The following is a 19,258-nucleotide window of genomic DNA, read 5'->3' as shown; positions in this document are numbered from 1 at the left end:
AAATTGAAACCTAAATGACAACAAAAAAACATATTTTTCATTGAATATTGAGTGGTATCTTGTCATTCACAGTTTTCTTTTTCTGGATTTTACTGAACAGTTTTCATAGGGACTGTTTTTATCCGGTAGAGAGAGAGTTTCTCTATTGAAACGTTTCATAGAATGCAAGATTATTTCAGCCCTTGACTGCATAAATATTATTATAAGGTTTAGTTTAACACTACAGCAATAAATGTATGTTTAGCCTAGCTACTGTAGCTCTACTGACCTCTCACCGCTCGACATTATCACACAGACTGCTTTCTGCGGTATAGACAGGAGGGGGCGGCAAAGTCCAGTAAACACCGGAAACAAAACAGAGGAAGAAGAAATACTTTACGTGTGACGTTGAATATGTGCGCCGAATCCGCCACACGTGTTGTTTTCATCGAGGTTTGAGTGCTAGGAGTCCCGACAGTACAATTTCTGTGTTAGATTGAATTGTAAAACCCCCAGCTACAAACATGGGGAAGAAACTCAAAACCGGAAAGGCCAGGAAAGATAAATTCTACCACCTGGCTAAAGAAACAGGTAACGTACAACTCATAGAAAAAAAGAAGAAGTTTGAGGCTGTTAACAGTTTGAGGCAGACTTTAGCATTGGTTAGCTAACTCGCTAACATGAATAACGCGCACTGGGTCTGGATTTTAAAGTGTGTCAGCCGTCAGATGAATGTTTTCTTTTTCACAGGTTATCGCTCTCGATCATCCTTCAAACTCATCCAGCTCAACCGTAAATTTCAGTTTCTGCAGAAAGCCAGGGCTCTGGTGGACCTGTGTGCTGCTCCTGGTGGATGGTGAGCAACCTGTCAACACAAGAGCACTAACTCAGCATTATGTCCAGCGTTGAAAACAGTGGGCCCCGAACTTTATTTAATAACACTTCTGTATTGTAATTCCATTCATTAAAACATGCATAATATACACATGAACATTCTATTAAACGTGTTAGTTCAACTATCCTTCCTGATAATTAATTTTGGTTTAACTGTAACAATGTCCTCTTTGGACTGCACAGTTGGATAAAGAGCAACAAGAGCTCTTCAATATTGATTCTGGAGATACACTGTATATGATTGGATCAAAAACCTCTGATATTCAGTGACTTTGTAAATAATTTATCATTTATGATAAAATATTCAGCTGTGGGCTGTTCAATCAGAACTCAGTAGTTTTCTTTCTACCTGGATTGAGAAAATGTTTTCCTGGGGCAAAACTATAGAGTTTAAATTAAAAACTAATAGGTAATATATCATATACTGTATATGTATGGACATTCTCCTGATTCAAATTCTCCTCACAGGTTGCAGGTGGCGTCGAAGTTTATGCCCATGTCAAGTCTCATTATTGGTGAGTGTTACATCACCAACATGATTATCTGATGATAAATAGTAATGCTTAGGCTTTTTAGATTCACTTGTTCTGATGAACTTTACTAGTTTGGGGAACCAGTTTTGGTTTTGATTCCGATATCAAATCTTGTGATACCATGAGAAAAGTTTTTTTTTTTTCTAAAAATGTTTTCACTGTCAGGCGTTGACCTGGTACCCATCAGGCCCATCCCCAACGTGGTCGCGCTGCAAGAAGACATCACCACTGACAAATGCAAACAGGTGAGGCTGTCGCTGCAGAGTTCAGCGCATAACTAAAAGGAAAACAGATGCATGCACTGTTTAATTAGTGGATAGTTCTTATTAAGGATTGATCAAGTATGATATGGTTCGTCCCATGTGCAGGCTATAAAAAAAGAGCTACAGACTTGGAAGGTTGATGTTGTACTAAATGATGGCGCCCCGAACGTGGGAGCCAACTGGCAACATGATGCTTTCACGCAAGGTAGGTGCAACCAAAGTAAAAGTTTCATGACATAAGACTGAAATTTAATTAATTGTCATACATGATTTATACCTCAGTATTTTATAACTATATTTGAGATATAGCTGTCAGCCAATGCAGCTAAAGCACTCACTCAGTCTTTTAAATACAACAATGTGAATTTGATTCTAATGCCACCAAATCTCCCTTTGCCCCCACCCCCACCCCAGCTCATTTGACCCTCATGGCTCTGAAGTTGGCCTGCGACTTTCTGACCAAAGGGGGCACTTTTGTCACCAAAGTCTTCCGCTCCAAAGACTACCAGCCACTGCTCTGGATCTTCCAGCAGTTCTTCAAGAAGGTGCAGGCCACCAAGCCGCAAGCCTCAAGAAACGAGTCAGCCGAGATCTTTGTCATCTGCCAGGGTTAGTGTCTTCTACATATAACAGACTGTGACCAGAAAAAACATTTTATTCTTCCACTTCACATCTTAACCAAATACATTTTTCTTTCCAGGTTTTCTTGCACCTGACAAAATCGACAGTAAATTCTTTGACCCCAAACATGCATTCAAAGAGGTGGAGGTCCAGGCCAAAACTGTGAGGGACCTGATTCCTGTCAAGAAGCCAAAGGCAAGTATACTGTAGTAGGGGAGGATGGAACACCAGACAAACAGATTTTAAAAGATAATTTCAAGTTAAATCTAGAATATCGAATTCAACTCTCCCATGATTTCCTGTAATGACCCAATAAGCTTTTTATTTGCTATGGGTTTGACACAGTGTGATGGTTATTTTAGTATTCACCAATATTACAATGTTAACTTTTGAGCGAATAGCTGATGTGTGAATCCAAATACTCCATGCATCACTGACCAAGCAGCCGCTCCTCTCTTCCAGGCGGAGGGATACAAAGACGGCGAACTGACGCTCTACCACAGTTTCACAGTGGTCGACTTTCTGAAAGCCGAAAACGCTGTAGACTTCCTGAGCAAAGCCAGTGCGGTGAGATCGCTTTACTACGACTTCATTAACATGCAAACGAACATCAGTGAATGTGCAGTAAATCCTGTGCTGTTGATAATTGCGGTTGAATTTGCCTGCACCTGATGGATTTGACATTACAGGCCACAGTCTTGCCCTTTCTCACTCTTATCTTCTTCATCCAGATTTCCTTTGACAACAAAGACCTGGAGGAACACTATACCACTACCACTGAGATTAAGGAATGTTGTCGAGACATCAAAGTCTTGGGCCGCAAAGAGCTCCGGTAAGGCTATTTTCCGTCAATTACTGTTGAGTTTTGTATATTGGTTAAAAAAAAATGCTTCTAGATATTAGGGCCCGACCGATATGGATTTTTGGGTGTCGATGCCGGTTATTTTATGAGAAAAATTACGATAACGATTAAATCGGCCGATTTTTTATTTTTTTTTAAATCCCATAAATATATATTGAAAAAATTTACTTTTTTTGAACCCTTAAATATATATAAATACTTGTTACTGTCAATAGGTGTACAGGAACTTTTTATTTATTGAAATATGCATTATCTAAAAAAAAATAAAGTGTTACAAATATGTCTAAAGTGACATGACGCATTTTTAAACTCAGAACATTAAAGAGATCCTATTATACTACTTTTCTGGTCTTAATTTCTTGTTAAAAACTGCTATAGAGCAATCTGACACGAATCACATCACAAAAAACTATGTAGATTTTCGGGAAGCTCTTTCTCTTATTTTGGCGATCCAGCAGGCCCTGTAAACACTTTGCTTCTGCCATCTCCGCCCCCTCCCCCCCTTCCTGCAAACCCAACTCCGTTGTGATTGGTTACCTTGCGAAGGGAAGTCGTGATTCTAAATGTCTGCAAAGAATCAGCCCGGGCGGGACGCGAACGCGGGTCTACTGCTTCGTAAACGATCTCTCTACCGGCTGAGCTAAGCGAGCACTGGTCTAGTGTTGTCACCCCCTGCTATATATAGCAACCTGGGAGCTTGCCTGACCATATATGGCAAAAATATCTGGTGACACACACAAAGCACTATATAAATTCTATATAATAACTATTAGGGCTGGGTATCGTCAAGGACTTCGCGATACGATACGTATCACGATACACTGGTCACGATACGATATATCACGATATATCACGATGTATTGCGTATCTTGATATATCACGATATATTGCGATATTCCATAAACAAGTTGCCTTGTCAAACATAACAGCACAATATAGTGATAATTGTACAGACAAATGAAGTCAAGACTATTTCATTCACAACTTCCTTTACTATTTTTCTTCCTTTTTTTGTTTTGGCAAATTATCAAACACTGCTGCAGCTGCCATAACATCAAAATAACAAATCCAATTCACTCTTGTACTAACTGTACAGGACACAATGAAAATGAAAACACATCAGTGTGCTTTTGTGACACAGTGAATCTTGAGTATTTTTATAAACAAAACTGATCTAACTTCAATAGTCAGTATCCTAGAGGCTCAGGCCTGACAGCAGACATGGGTTTGAATCTGACCCGTGATTGTTCTCTGCATTCTATTCCCTCTCTGCCCCATTTCATATCTGTATCTCTGCACTGTCAATAAAGCCTTGAAAAGCAAAAAAAAAAAAAAAAAAAATCATAAAAAAATCATAAAAAAAATTATTAAAAAAAATCGATATTTTGATATAAAAATCGATACTGATATCGGGAAACTAAGTATCGCGATATATCGATATTTCGATTTTTTGACACAGCCCTAATAACTATAGTAATATCAACTACTATTAACAGTCAAGAGATGACCAATGACTCTGCTATTGGTGTCAGGGGGAACTGTCAAGTGTGAATTAATCTAATGTATTACAACACACCTGCTGCTGCTGTTAATATGCTATAAGCCCCCTCCGGGGCAGCAATGCATCTTACTCAACATGATTTCTTAAAAAAAAAAAAAAAACGGCGGCTATTTCAGGGTTCAACATAACTTTTTTTTCCTACTGGCCCGCCGGGCCAGTGGATCCGAGTTTTACTGGCCCCTTGTATATTTTCACTGGCCCTGCACACACTTTTTTTTCTTCATAATTTAGTGTCAATCATTATAATACCTGTATTAGAAAAATAAAGAAAATAACCAGATCTAAAGGGAATATCTATACTGTAACAGTATATATATTCCCTTTAGATTTGGTTATTTTTCTTTTAGTTAATTATATGAAATGTTGATATTGCTCATACACATAATATAAAACCAGGCAAACATATTGAATTTGAAGCCTACAACTGAAAGTATGTTGAAAGAGTGGGCCAGTATTTTAAAGTCCAGTAGTTTGATGGTTGTTTTTATTCTTGAATTTGGGCAGTTTAATGAATAGTTCACCTGCAGAAGTCATGTTCAAACATAAAAAAAAATAAGAGATGAAGGTCTGATCAGTCTTTGTGGTGTGGTAGGCTGTTTTTATTACTTTCTCTATGCATTAGGGATGTGAATGACCGGTTTTCCACTTGCGCTCAAGTTGACTTTAAAAATAGAATAGAAATCCGAAAATCAGGGGGTTATGCCATTTTTTTAATGGGAGATTTCACCGTATATGCGAGTTCACGTCTGGTCGTGAGCGCGCAGCGAGTGTCACTTCTCCATGAAGTGTCAGCTTCACATAAGAGTCCAGTGTGGGACCATTTTTTCAAACTATTGATAAAAAACAATGCAGTGCAAAATATGCAGCATAATGCTAAACGCTCGTCTAAGACTATGACGTTAAATCACCTTAGAAACACACAATGCCTTCGTCCGATCACAGCAGCGTTTCACCGTGTGATCTCGCCAGCGAGTGAGCCGTCGCGCAGATGAACTGTGGTTTGTGGCTAAAATAATAACCGGGGATATTCCCCCCGTTAGCGATTTCAATGGGAAAGACTTCCGCGATCTGATTGAATGTCTCGAGCCTGAAAACACAGTGCCAAACTGCGCGACTATAGGAACTGTACAGTGAGCGGAGTCCCTCCGTTGGTTTCTGTCTACAACCGACACAATCACCGGAGACGCAGTCACAGCGTTTAAATAAAGCCTCTCATTTGTATTACCATTGGGGCTTGCATGCAAATACTGTAACATAATGGCGGCAGCTAAAGGAAAAGCGCAGTTATAATTTTCTGCACCTGAACCTCTGCTGTGGGAAGAAAGAAAGGGGGCAAAGCAAGTCGATTGATTTGTCGACTCGCAGGCGGACGGTAGGCAGCTCTGCCAACGGAGCGAGAGTGCACCCGCTTGTTGCTCCGCCTGTCAAAACGCCCACGCATCGGTTGTCCACTGGCCTTTCATTAAAAAATATATTTTATATTAGGTTTATTATATTGAGTCTTAAATAAACACTGCTTTCATTCCGACTCTCAACGCGCATTTCAATGAACCATGATGTAGTCTACAAAAAGATACTGAACTGTGATTGGCCAGTCACTGGCCCGGGCGGGACAGTGACTGGCCAATCAACTTGCCCTGCATATGATTTTACTGGCCCCGGGCCATCGGGCTATACGTCATGTCTAACCCTGCATTTTGCCGATTTTCGGAGATGTGCTATAATCGGCCGATTGAATCGGCCGGCCGATATATCGGTCGGCCCTACTAGATATAACACAGAAAACAGTATTAATGACTCAAGCATGCACGTGTGTGTTCATCTTTCCTCCATTGTCACATCCCCAGCCTGCTGCTGAACTGGAGGTCCAAGCTGAAGAAGGTCGTGGCCAAAAAACTGAAGGGGGGCATCAAAATGCTGGACCAGGATGTGAAGTAAATTCAGAAAAAAGCCAATGAATGCTCTCATGCCAGTATTTGTCATAGCAGCTGTTTAAAAAAATTATCCTCTTTGCTTATTTTTTAGGTTAAGTTCTGATGAAGAAGACGGTCATTCAGAGGAAGAACCGGACAAGAAGAAAGGGGGGGAGAAGGAGGAAGAGAAGGAGGGAGAGGAGGGCAAGAAAAAGGAGGAGGAAGATGAGGAAGACGAGGAAGAAATGGACAAAAAGCTGGCAGAGCTGAAAGCCGAGGAGGTTGCTGAACTCAGACGGTGTGGCACTAAAAATAATTTTTTCCTACCTATGATTTTGTTTTATTTCCTGTAAGTTTTCTGCGACTACTTGTTGCTTGTTTAATGAGCTATAGTGCCTTTTACATTCCACAGGTTGACAAGATGGTAGCTTGTAATAAGGAAATATGTAGAGTCTTTTCCATATAACGTCTTACAAACTCGTTAACCTGTTGAAATAGACATTGGAATGCTTAGTTTTTGACATTTCTTAAGAAAACAGTTTGTATAACCGTCATGATCTATCAGGAAGAAGAAGAGGCTGCTGAAGGAGCGGAGGAAGCAGAGGGAGAGAGTGGAGCTGAAGATGGATCTGCCTGGTGTCTCCATCGCAGATACTGGGGACGTGTGTATGTTCTCCCTCAGCACCATCAAGAAGAAACAGGTACACAAACACGCACACACACATTTTATAAGTAGACTTATATCAGCAAACCTCGAAAACAATCACACCAAAAGGACGATTTATTCAGCAGAATTGCAATGATTCGACATTACGTCTTCATACTCATGAGGTGAAAGCACACATACTTGGCTTGAACTAGATTAAGGAACTTGGTGGTTGTTCTGATTTACACAGAAAAGTGGCTGAACTTTTGACTGATGCTAATTTGATGTTTGTTTGGTATTCACCTCCCTCTCTCCATCAGGCCCTGGCTGACATATCCAAGGGGGACATGCAGGCAGCAGACACCCTGATAGAAGGAGATGACGACATTCACCTGTCTGACGAAGAGGATGACGAGGCGGATAAAATGTCCCTGGCCTCTGACTTGGATGACGAAGACTTGGAAGAGGTGGAAGAGAGAGAAAAAGAGTTGGAGAAGAAAGCCCCAAAGAAGTAAGTGACCAAAAACGCCAGTGTGATTTCAAAATGTCCAAGAATCACAGAAAGAGACCCTAATTGTTCTTTTGTCTATTTTTTGATTATCTGCCTATTTGTGTCTGTGTTTTTCAGAGTGAAGTTCGCTGAAGAAGAAGAGGAGGAGGATGACGAAGAACATGACGGGGGCTTGCTGGTGGAACTAGAAGGAAAAGATGAGAAAAAAGAGCGAGAGACCAACCTGTGGTTCAGCAAGGTTTGCGCACTTTGTGTTTCAACGATGTTCACATTTTAGACCTATGCACAAACTGCTTTTACGTAGTGATCAGTCCCATCTCCTCATTCACATCATCACTGATCTCCCTCATGGCTTACAGCTACACATGAGTGGATATGTGTGACCTTCCACCTTATTGGCCTTTTGCTCTGTAGGGAATCTTCTCTGAGATTGACCTGGAAGGAGACGCAGAGAGCGAGCTCCGACAGACAGAGTTGCTTCTTAAAAAACAAACAGGTAATTGTCAACTTTTTAAGTATGTTTTTTTTTTAATGGATTTCAATGGTTCTTGAGAGAACTTGGTAATAAGTATCACTTTTAAAATGGTAGCAGCTTCCCTTAATCTTGGACTGACAATATCAAAACAAATTTGTTTTTGTTTTTATAGAAAAAGGCAAAAAGAGGAAAGCTGAAGCAGAAGAGGAGGAGGAGGAGGAGAAGAAAGAGGAGGCAGATACAGCTGCTCCTCCAGAGGAGGAAAAGGTGGGACCTTCACTGGGAGCTGAAGAGGAGAGCGACAGCGACTCTGATGACAGCGACGATGATGAGAAGTAATAACCCCGTAAACTGTTGCCCTCCATGCATTTTATTTTCTACCATATGTAAAACAACAGATTTAAATTGATTCATATTATTGACAACTAAAACAAATATACAAATAAATCGATTGTTATTTTGCCGTTTGTTCCAGAGAGATTCTCAGGATGAAGAAGGCCAAGGGAGCCGGTGTAAAGTCAGGAGAGACTGATGAAAATAATAAGTTCCAGGTTGTTCCTGTAGAAAGTACCAGTGAGTGACATTTTTCTTTTTTTATACTTCAGGTGTTTTACTGTTGATAACCAACTCACCATAATCCTAATTTTTGGAAATAGTTGGAGTAAAACACGTATCTGACTTTATTTAACCAAATTAAGGTAATTTACCGTAAGTAACCAAGATAAGAAAAAACTCTTCTGTGCTTGTTAATGCCGCCAGCAAATGTGCTTCATCTTCATGTAACTTTGTGTGTCGTTGTTGTGTGCTCCTCAGGTAAGAAAGCCAGGGTCCTGGATGCAGAAGGGTTGGCCCTGGGCTGTCAGATCGCTACATCCAAGAAGAGATCTAGAGACTTGGTGGACGGCTCCTTCCACAGGTGTGTGTCCGTTTGTGTGTCCACTGTCCTACTTGGGCTGTCGCGATAACCGCACAGATGAAATACTGCAATATTTTCAAGCCAATCGCAGAGCATGGGCGGTCACCGCAACAACCGCACGTGACGTCCATGGACCTGTTATAAAAGGTGACAAACCCCCGTTTTTCAAAACTCATATTTGGAAAAATCCTTGTTTTTAAAAGGAAATGTATTTTATTTATTAAAATCATATACGAACATTTAATAAAACACTTTCCTTCATTGCAAATGAACAGTAGTACAAATAGACCGAACTCTGATGTGTTTACTACAGACTTTATTCCTCTGCTCCGCTGTGATCGCTCTCGCTGTCATCTCTCTATGCTCTGGTTCGGTCATCCTCGCTGCTGTCCTCGGCATCTGAGACGCAACATTTATTTAATGCTCATAGTTAATCACATAGCCTAGTGCTGAAACGAAAGCTATCAACGCCGTGGTTTAAGGCTGAAATGATAACCGGGGCACGTTACAGTTGTCGTTTGGAAGGCTTCCGCGATCTCCGTTAGTTTCAGTTTACAGCCGATAAAGTTACAATCACAACGACCGCATGGACAGCGTGTAAATAAAGCCTCTTATTCTTATTATCATTAGGGCTTTGATGCAAATGATGAAATCTAAACATTACGGCGGCTGTGGTGTGCGTAAAAGGAAAAGCGTAGTTGGCAATCTGATCTCTCCTTACTGCAACAGTAAAAGTCCATCGCACAGCCGATTCCTGCCTCTGACACGTTGACTCGCAACATAATGATTTGAGGCTTTGCATTGGCTTTTGCGATGTCCCGTGCCTCTTGTTTTCTCTCCACACAAAGTGTTCTCTCTCCCATTGCACACACGCATGCCCCGGCCGCTTCCGAGAGCACAGACAGTGTTGGTTCCAACCGATAAAATAAACACAACTGAAGCTATGTAAGGCGCTTTGAGTGCGAGAAATGCGCTGTATATATTAAATATAGCCTATTATTATTATTATTATTATTATTATTATTATTATTAAGCTGAATGGGGAAAAAACCCTGTCTTATATTCGGACCAATACGGTACAAACAAGTTGGCTTAATAAATATAGACCTATAATTAGGCCTAAAAAAGGGGTGGAGCAATTATATCGCATACCGCATGGTTTAGCCACCCTGACTCACCGCACGGGGTATTCCTTCATTGCGACAGCCCTATGTCCTTCTGGTTTTAAAGTCTCACAAAGCTTACAGTATTTAAAGCACAATGAAGATGGTATTATACACTTTACCATAATCAACTAATCTAATCAAAACCAAAATCAATATTTGATTGACTCATAAGCACTGCCTTTGTTGCCAAAGACTGATGTAGCTCGGTGTCTGCCAGACGGCTCCATTGTTGAAAGAAAAAACACACACATAAACGAGCCACAGAGTTGCACAGGGTGACTTCCAAAATATGTGACCTGGTGCCACATGCATAAAACCAGTGATTATTAACAAAGTATTGGATATCTGTTACATTCAGATATTATTAGGGGACGTAACATATCAGACATTTGAATGGATTATTCATATTGATAAATGATCCATGCAGTAAGCAGATTGTATGACCCTGCAGGTTTGCTAGCTCCGAGGAGCAGTGGGATGTACCGGAGTGGTTCCTGGACGATGAGAATAAACACCGCAAGAAGCCAATACCGGTCACCAAGGAGATGGTGGAGGAGTACAAACAAAAATGGAAGGAGATCGATGCCCGACCCATCAAAAGAGTTGCTGAGGCCAAGGCCAGAAAGAAGAAGAGGGTAAGACCGGGGAAAAGTGCAATGGTGGAACTGTTGTTTAATTGAAATCTTATCTGCTTGATTTATTTTTAAGACAAATGAAAACACCCTACTTAGCAATATCCAACATATTTCTGCTGATCTTAACTTGTTAGTTTTTCTGTGACTCTTCCAGATGCTGAAGAAGATGGAGACTGCTAAGAAGAAGGCAGAAGCAGTCGTCAACACAGTAGACATCTCTGAGAGGGAGAAGATGTCTCAGCTGAAAAGGTATGGTGTCACACCTGCGCTATTTCAGACTCAGTTTAAATCATTGCTTAAATTAAAGGGATTCATACCAGCTAATAATGCCAATAATATCAATTCCATCATTTATCTTTTTTTTGTCTTGCTGTCAGCATCTACAAGAAAGCCGGCATTGGGAAGGAGAAGAGAGAAGTAACCTACGTCAAGACCAAAAAGGGAGCCGGCAGGAAAATGGGACGGCCTGCCGGTGTCAAGGGACAATACAAAGTGGTCGACAGTCGCATGAAGAAAGACATGCGGGGAATGAAAGACGCAAAAGGAGGCAAAGGAAAAGGTGGCAAGGGGAGAGGAGGACCGTCGAAGGGTGGCAGAGGAGGGTTCAAGGGTGGTAAAGGGCGAAAAGGAAGATAAGTTATATTTTCTAATCCTCCTAGTCCGACCTTTTCCTAAATATTAAAAATCGCCTGCTCTCATGTTGCAGGAAAAAGCTTTTACAGAGCTTTTTGAGATGGGATTCCTGCCACCGTTTGGGCTCCTGTATCATGTAGTAGCCAAAACAAATGTTGGTCCATCTCATGGATGCCATCTTTTTTTTTTTACAGCAACTTTTGATGAGATTTCCTTAAACTCCTGAACACTTGCACATCGCAAGTTGTATTGAGGGAAATTAAATGCCAATGTCCTGTGCACGTCTTTCTGAAGATGTAGAATTTCTGAGCTCCATGATCGGTGGGATTTTACAGAACAGCTGAACTGTAAATCAAGTTTAACATAAGTGTGTTCTCCAGTAATGTTGGTATTAATATTGTAAATATACACATCTTTTCAATAAATGTTTTATTGATACGAGTCTTGAATCATTAATTCAGTTTCTTATAATCTTGTGATCATTTTCTTATGGTACTTTGTGCTGATGGTGGCTCGCAATAATTTTCCTTTTCGTATCTTTTTCCATCACCTTTCCTCAGCATTTGTTTTTGAAATCAAGAAGATTATTTCTCTTCCACAATAAATATTTCAGCACAAAACGGAATTTGAGAGAATTTTGACTATTTAAATGGTATTGGAGACTTTCTTGAGTTGCATGTTAACATCCGATCTTATTGTAGACTCAGAGAGGGGGCTTTTTATAAAAAACGGACGACGTATATACAAACTACATTTCCCGTGAGCCTTTGCGGCGCAACTACGTCCTGTAAAATAGACGAGCGTGAAGCAGTTTCTGTTATGTTGTAGCTTCTGGTTTGTTGCCGAGTTGTGTGTGTGTGTGTCATTGGATTGGAAAGTTATTACGTTTAAATAGTTTGTTTAGCACATTTTAGTAAATATTTAATACAAGTCGGAGTCAGTTGGGTTGACATTATCGTAGCGGCTACCATTAGCTTTAGTGCTGCCGTGTTAACTTGGCGTTATTTACTCAACTTACCTTTACATTTACGTTAAACTTGCTTTCACTTTCCCGCACCTCCTCGTATGCATTTTACCACTCCCGCTAGGTTGCTAACTAGCTTTAACAGTGTAGGGTGAGATGGGAAAGTACCTATCGCTCTCTGCCCAGATGCTGCTCATGGTCCTGGTATGCAGCCTGTCACTGCTTGCCACAGGACAGCAGCCGGACGACGAATGGATAGACCCCTATGATATGCTCAACTACGACGCAAGCACCAAAACAATGAGGAAGCCTGCAGAGGTTGGTGTCAATACTGATCAAATTGCGTTTACTAACGTTACTATAGGCCTTTATACCCTCAACCCCTGTTGATATATTTCTGTTGCGACTGTTATTGTGTGTGTGTGTGTGTGTGTGTGTACGTTGCAGCCGGCAAATTATCCCAATGTGCCAACCAAAAGGAGAGAGTATACTCAGGAGGACCAAGCTGAGCACACGGCGTGCAAAAGACAGGTAGGTGATTGTAAGGCGTTAGTATTTGTTAGAAGTCAAATCAAATCAGTTTTATTTGTATAGCCAAATATCACAAATAGACATTTGCCTCAGTGGGCTTTACATTCCATACAGTATGACACCCTGCCCTTACACCCTTAGCTCGGGTGTAAGGGCAATGAAGTTCATCTGTAAAAACCATTAGGCCTACCATGATTTTCGTGTATGTAAAGCTGTACCATTGTGTACACACAGTGCAAATAACGACTATTAAATCATGTTGAATGCGTAATTACTGTCAGATTCAAACTGGAATCAGTAAATTACTTCACAAAGCAGTCGTCATTTTCATTGTCCTCAAAGGGTGAGTGGTGGGCATAGGTGGTGGGCAGCAGTGGGTGAATTCGTCCATGTGCCATATCTCTCAAGAGTTAAGTTGACAGATAGCACATATGAAAGAGTTTTTATATCTGTTGTATTTGGCTAGGGAGAGTCTAAAAAGGGAAACAGAGGGCAACATCTGAGACTGGGTGTCATTGATGGGAGCTATCACATTAAAATGACCCTGCTTTTATTTCAGGTTGAAGAACTAAGGAAGAAGATCAAAAATCTCTCTCAGCAGCCTACATGCAATCCAGTCTTCAAGAGATTCCTAAATCGACTCCTGAAGGAAATACACAGAGTTGGTGTGGTACGTGGTCGTATCACATACAGTATATTATGCTGGGTTTTGTGGCTTTGCTGATCTGAAATTCCATTTACCAAACTTTTCTTGCAATCATCATGTGGCCTACATACAATATTTAGAAATAACCTAGGTCACTTCACACCATTCAATACAAAATGGGGGCATTTGCCATTTTAACCCACCTGTCCCCTCTTCTCCCCAGCCCAGTGACTCTGGTGATGTCCTCTATGATGCCAAGGTCAGACTTTCCAAACAAGCCATGATGGATATTCAGACACTTCTGGAGGGTGAGGACAGCTGGAGAACGGGGGCTCTAGACAATGTCATCAGTCAGATACTGGTGGATCTCAAACCACATGACAAGGAGGCCTGGAAGTGGCGCTTTGAAGACACATTTGGTGTGGAGCTTTACACCGTATTAATGGTAACTTTATTTCATCTGATATCTCTGTTTATGAGTCAGTCATTTGCTCCTAAAATAAATTAACATGTACAATCCCACTGGCCATCTAGGTCCTCTTCTGTGTGTTAAAAGGTTTTTGGTGTGTGTGTGTGTTTTATTGTGTCATGCAAGCAGTCAAGTTAAGTTCTGTTCTCTGTGTTCCAGATTGGGCTGGGTGTTCTGGTCTTAATGGCCATCATATGCACTGAGCTGTGGTCAGCGGTGTCCTGGTTCTTGCAGATCAGAAGGCTGTTTGCTGTCTCCTTCGTCGTCAGTATCGTGTGGAACTGGGTCTACCTGTACCAGGTGAAGAAGTGATGTTTCAGTTCCCTTGCTTTTAGTTTTCTGTCATTTAGTGCAGATGAGTTTGTTATACAATTTACTTTTTTTTGGTTCAGGTTGCCTTTGCCGAGCGCCAAAACAACTTAGTGAAGTTGGATGGCTTCAATGAAAAATGCACTGGATTGAAGGGCATCGACTGGAGGGATAACTTGAAAGGTGAGCCTATTACACAAGTGCGAACATCTGTTACATATCATCTAACCTCAATGTTGAAGCTTTTTTAAAAGCCCTCCTCTAAAGCCTGGTACACACTACAAGATTTTTCCACAATGCCAACAAGTTTTAGACATCGCCGTCAAAAGCCCCAGATCATAGGCAAATCGGCGCACGCTCCTGTGAGTTTTGATTGTTTGAACTGTTCATAGACTAGATCTGAGCATGATATACATGGTCGCAGACACGTTGCATACGGCCAACAGATATCTAGCATGCTTAATATCTGCACCCGTCTGCAAGTCCAGATCATGTAGTGTAAAAAGAGTGATGACTGGCAACAAGAGCAGCGAGGAGATGAGGGAACATCAGGGATTGACACAATAATACACTTTGTTAATTTTTATAATGCTCCCTCAACTGCCTATACTTTCTTTGGTTGTTTTTCTTGCAGATTGGGCCAGAAGCACCTGGACTCTTCAAGATGACCCCTGTAAGAAATACCATGAATACCTTTTGATCCCCCCTTATCTGCTGGTGCCTCCATCCAAGGTGGGTCACTTGTAAATACAATTCAAGTCTTTGAATAATTTTTCCAAGCTGCGTATTTCTGCGAATAAAAACAAACATTTGAAACTTTTTTAAAGACATCAAAATATAAAAATGCCAAAATGTTGCATTGTTTAATTTCTAAGCTTTTTGGCATTTTTTTGATGAAAATACAATGAAACATTTGACTCACTCTCACACATGATTTCCCATTCAACATCAAACGTCTGTCTAATCCATACCACTTTAAAATTGGTATTAGTTTTGAATGTCTGTATGGGTGTGGAAGTGGCACTTACAAAATAATGTTCTAAACGTCCCTCCCACATATCGTTTAGGCCATCTCGGTTACCATCACAACCTTCTTCACAGAGCCACTGAAGCACTTCGGCGAGGGCATTAGTGAGTTTATTCGAGCCCTCCTCAAAGATCTACCGGTTACCCTGCAGATCCCAGTCCTCCTCACTATCGTACTCGCTGTTGTGGTAAGGGACCCTCCATTAAAACATTGATACATTAGAAAAAAAGAAAAAGCAGATATTGTTTCTATTCACTGGTTAAATGTATGTGACTCTTCCACAGGTATGCATGTATACAAGCGTGCAGGCAGCCTTTGTGCATGGCATCACTGCACCTTTCCGCCGCCCTCGGAGGGATCCACCTCCTCCACAGCTGGAGCAACCGCGGCGTCACGTCCAGGAGATCGAGGACTTTGACCACTTGGCAGGAGGGGACGCGCCACAACCTGCGCTGAGGGCCCCGACCGACGATGTCAGAACACACAGGAACCAGGTTCGTCAGAGGCGGCCGGACAGACCCAGGCAGGATGCACCACGTAATGTTCCTGTGGTTACACTACGCACCGCCGATCATCCGTACAGCGGGGATGAGACGGACACTATTTTGCGCGAGGCAGAGCTGGATAATTCTGCTGAGTCCGATTCAGAACAGCAGCAGGAGGATGAGCTAGCAGAAGCGACTGCCAACAGTGTTGCTGCAAACACAGCCCAATCAAAAACTAAACCCTCTGACCCGGATTCATCTCAATCCAAACCTCTGAAAGCGAGTGAAAAACCCCCTGAAGATGAACCCAGCGGAGACAGAGCAGTGTCGAGATCAGAAGCAGCAGAAAGGCAGCCTCCACAAACTGATGTTCAGGTGAGTTCTTTTTAAAATACATGTCAACGGAATCAAATTCATCTCGCTAATATCTTTCGACTTTATAAATAATGTAGTGCTTCTTAACTGTGATAAAAACCTTTTTAAAGTACCCTGTTTGTTATGTTTTAATGCTTCAGCATCGCAAATTCACTAACGGGATGATGAATATTCACATGAGACAAAAGTTGGTAAACAAGCATTTATTAACTCAATCGTATTTCCATGCGACATTCATTGGAGTGCAGTATTTCCCCCTGTGCTTTTTACTTTTTTGTTTTTGATGATAGCTTATCGTGTCATGTGTGTGTGTGTGTGAGAATGTACTCCCTGTGGATAGATTTGATTGCTTTTGTTGCATGTCATCTGTCTGCCTATCTCTCCATCTTTCCCCTAATCACCCCCGTCCCCCATACCACGACCATGCTAGGAACTCGATGAAGTCCAAAATCTCATGAAATTAATCTTTTGATTTAAACAATTCTAGCTAACAAATCATTCTTATCTACAACTCATTGCCTTTTTTCTTCTTCCTCTCCCACAAACAACAAGGTAGGTGACAGTCAGAGTCAGAAAAAAAACCCAAGACATTTTAGGGAGTCTAGACGCTAATAAGCTTATTTCCTAAACCAATGTAATACATTAGACACTTGTCACATAGTGTGTAATGTTTTTAATGGATGAAACCTCTCAATCTAAATATTTTGGTCTATCAATGTATGATTTGCTGCTTCAACACAATTTGTATTTGAGCATGACTTTGAAGTATTTCTAATATATTTCTGATTTAAACCCACTCACTGCAGGACCTGGCGGCCTCAGCAGAAGACATCTACTCTGACTCAATTGAAACTGTCGGTGTTCCTGTTCAGGAGTCGTCTCCAGTATCAGCGGAGTAGACAGCGGTCAAAGCAAGAAAAGTGTTTGGTGCTTTTTGCTGGACTGTGGAGACAATGGTGCCAAGGATAGTTGCTGTCCCTCACTTACAGACATTGTTTGAAGGGCACTACCACTGAATGCGCCTTGTCCCCTCACCAGTGCTGTTTGGTGAATCTGCTCATGATTTCATCATGATTTCGCCTCTGCTGTATTTCCTTTGATAGAAAGAGCAGACCATTCAAACAACCGCGCAGCAGCCAGACATTGATAGTTGTCAGGAAATCACGGTCTTAAAAACTATGTTTGTCTAGTTTCACTGTAATGAAAGACGGTCTAATGAATACGATGAGCAAATAGCTTTTAAAAATGTTGAAGCAAAATTTTGTTTTGTAAGTTGAAAGGGAAGAACAATTTTTATAGCATTTCCTTTTTTACAATTAACTCTTTTGTGGTAATTTAAGGTAGTGATGCTGAAGTAATTTTCTATTGGAAGGGGCAAACTGCTTGTACAAAGCATTACGGGATTGGTAACGGCATTGTGGGGCTGTGGGAAAAGTTGTAATTAGTAAAATTCATAAACCAATCCATTCTTAAAAACAATTCTTCGATTTAAAGTCTTAAACCAAATAAAAACTTTTTTTTGTAATAAGTGTCTGTTAAAAGTAGTCACAAAAGCACAAAATGTTGAAAAGCTCCGGTAGCAACCTGTACCAAAAGAAGAAGATTGAAAATATGTAGCTGAGCAGGCAAGTTCTGATGAACCCACTGTTTTCTGCTGCGACCTACCAAACGGCAGACAGACAGACACTGTTAGCGACTGGCGAGTGAACATTTTGGAGCTTTTAGCTGCTAAAGTGTCCCCTCAGAAGCTGCAAGAGCAACACAGAGTTAAAAGTAGAGTTAATATTGGAATATGGACTGCTATTCAGCAGGTTTCCAGAAACTGGAAGAAATGAATGATTATCCTTCTTCTATCAGACGGATGAATAAAAGTCATCTTTCTGCTGTTTGGTGATAAGGTGATCATATGTCATCATCATATGTTGTGTGCATAGCCTTTCCTTTTGTAACCGTTGTGCTTGTGTGTATGTATTTATGTAGGCCTAAAGCCTATATCTCACTGTTTTACAATATAGTTGCAACTGTTATTACAGGTGTGTTGGGAATAATGCATAAACATTACAAAATGTGCACTTTGGAAATTGTGGTTTAAATCTGGTGTTTTTCTTAGATGTAGACCTTATTTCTTGTAGCAAAGCAGAATAATCATGAATTATTTATTACTTTTGGATTTGGGTAGAATTCATTTTGCCCAATAGCACACCCTGTGAATAATGCCAATGCGTTTCATTGTCATAACTCAACGAATATCCACATATCATGTTCCAGCCAAATATGTGTGCACACACAGGCAAAGATGGAGTCAGCAAAATAAGTGTTGGTGGAGAAAGAAACTAATAAGGAAATGGAATGAAAGCCATAACTTGTGCTACTGTTGATGGAATCAATTCATTTGAAATGAAATAGAAATCAATGCCCATGTAGTATTTTGTTGTTTTTTGATTAACATATTTTCTTTTGAATGTTTAATAAGCTTGAAAAGTTGCATCATTAGATAAAATGTTCCAGACAAACTACACCTGAATGCCAGAGCTTATATTTTGTTTATACGGTGTGTATTTAAATAGACCTAAATAAATAAGTTAAAGATGTTGAGACTTGTTTTTGAGATATTCACCAGCCGATGTCAGCCAGAAGCCCATCTGACGATGGTCTTTGTTGAAGTAATTACCCACCAAAGCATTTTGCAGCCCAACAAAATATGAGAATGAAAATATAAAATTAAATCAAATTAAACAAAAGAAAAGCCAAAATATGTAATGAAAAAAGTTTTTTTGTGTAAAGCTAATTTAATCTAAATATTAGCTAGAGAACAGAATATATAAATTATATTTGTATAAATAT

The 19,258-nt window shown here is 40.6% G+C and overlaps 2 protein-coding genes across 2 annotated transcripts; both read left to right on the top strand.

The window, feature by feature from the left end:
* The first annotated feature begins 418 nt into the window (after positions 1-418).
* ftsj3 (FtsJ RNA 2'-O-methyltransferase 3) lies at positions 419-12,041 on the top strand. Its single transcript, XM_080032974.1, has 21 exons — positions 419-570; positions 730-835; positions 1,342-1,388; positions 1,572-1,651; positions 1,775-1,874; positions 2,084-2,278; positions 2,370-2,485; positions 2,753-2,857; positions 3,022-3,122; positions 6,561-6,647; positions 6,739-6,924; positions 7,192-7,327; positions 7,593-7,783; positions 7,901-8,021; positions 8,198-8,279; positions 8,431-8,593; positions 8,734-8,831; positions 9,072-9,174; positions 10,792-10,975; positions 11,130-11,224; positions 11,353-12,041. Exons 1-21 carry the CDS (start codon positions 504-506, stop codon positions 11,609-11,611), a joined length of 2,622 nt encoding a protein of 873 aa, XP_079889100.1. The 5' UTR covers positions 419-503; the 3' UTR covers positions 11,612-12,041.
* Positions 12,042-12,452: 411 nt separating this feature from the next.
* Positions 12,453-18,973, top strand: clcc1 (chloride channel CLIC-like 1). The gene is made up of 10 exons (XM_080032676.1): positions 12,453-12,890; positions 13,020-13,103; positions 13,663-13,773; positions 13,973-14,194; positions 14,378-14,518; positions 14,611-14,710; positions 15,162-15,259; positions 15,595-15,741; positions 15,839-16,414; positions 17,221-18,973. Exons 1-10 carry the CDS (start codon positions 12,729-12,731, stop codon positions 17,311-17,313), a joined length of 1,734 nt encoding a protein of 577 aa, XP_079888802.1. The 5' UTR covers positions 12,453-12,728; the 3' UTR covers positions 17,314-18,973.
* Positions 18,974-19,258: the final 285 nt, after the last annotated feature.

This window comes from Ammodytes marinus (assembly GCF_949987685.1).
Source record: "Ammodytes marinus genome assembly, chromosome: 8".
Taxonomy (NCBI): domain Eukaryota; kingdom Metazoa; phylum Chordata; class Actinopteri; order Uranoscopiformes; family Ammodytidae; genus Ammodytes; species Ammodytes marinus.
The sequence above is the reverse complement of the archived record's forward strand: the minus strand, read 5'-3'. Positions and strand labels throughout refer to the sequence as shown.

Bases quoted from the DNA above. Each gene is read 5' to 3' on its own strand.
- ftsj3 (XM_080032974.1), top strand. From the start codon at position 504: ATGGGGAAGAAACTCAAAACCGGAAAGGCCAGGAAAGATAAATTCTAC. The intron at 836-1,341 runs GTGAGCAACCTG...TTCTCCTCACAG, and splicing joins TGTGCTGCTCCTGGTGGATG to GTTGCAGGTGGCGTCGAAGT. The intron at 8,832-9,071 runs GTGAGTGACATT...TGTGCTCCTCAG, and splicing joins TGTTCCTGTAGAAAGTACCA to GTAAGAAAGCCAGGGTCCTG.
- clcc1 (XM_080032676.1), top strand. From the start codon at position 12,729: ATGGGAAAGTACCTATCGCTCTCTGCCCAGATGCTGCTCATGGTCCTG. The intron at 14,195-14,377 runs GTAACTTTATTT...TCTGTGTTCCAG, and splicing joins AGCTTTACACCGTATTAATG to ATTGGGCTGGGTGTTCTGGT. The intron at 14,519-14,610 runs GTGAAGAAGTGA...TTTTTGGTTCAG, and splicing joins ACTGGGTCTACCTGTACCAG to GTTGCCTTTGCCGAGCGCCA.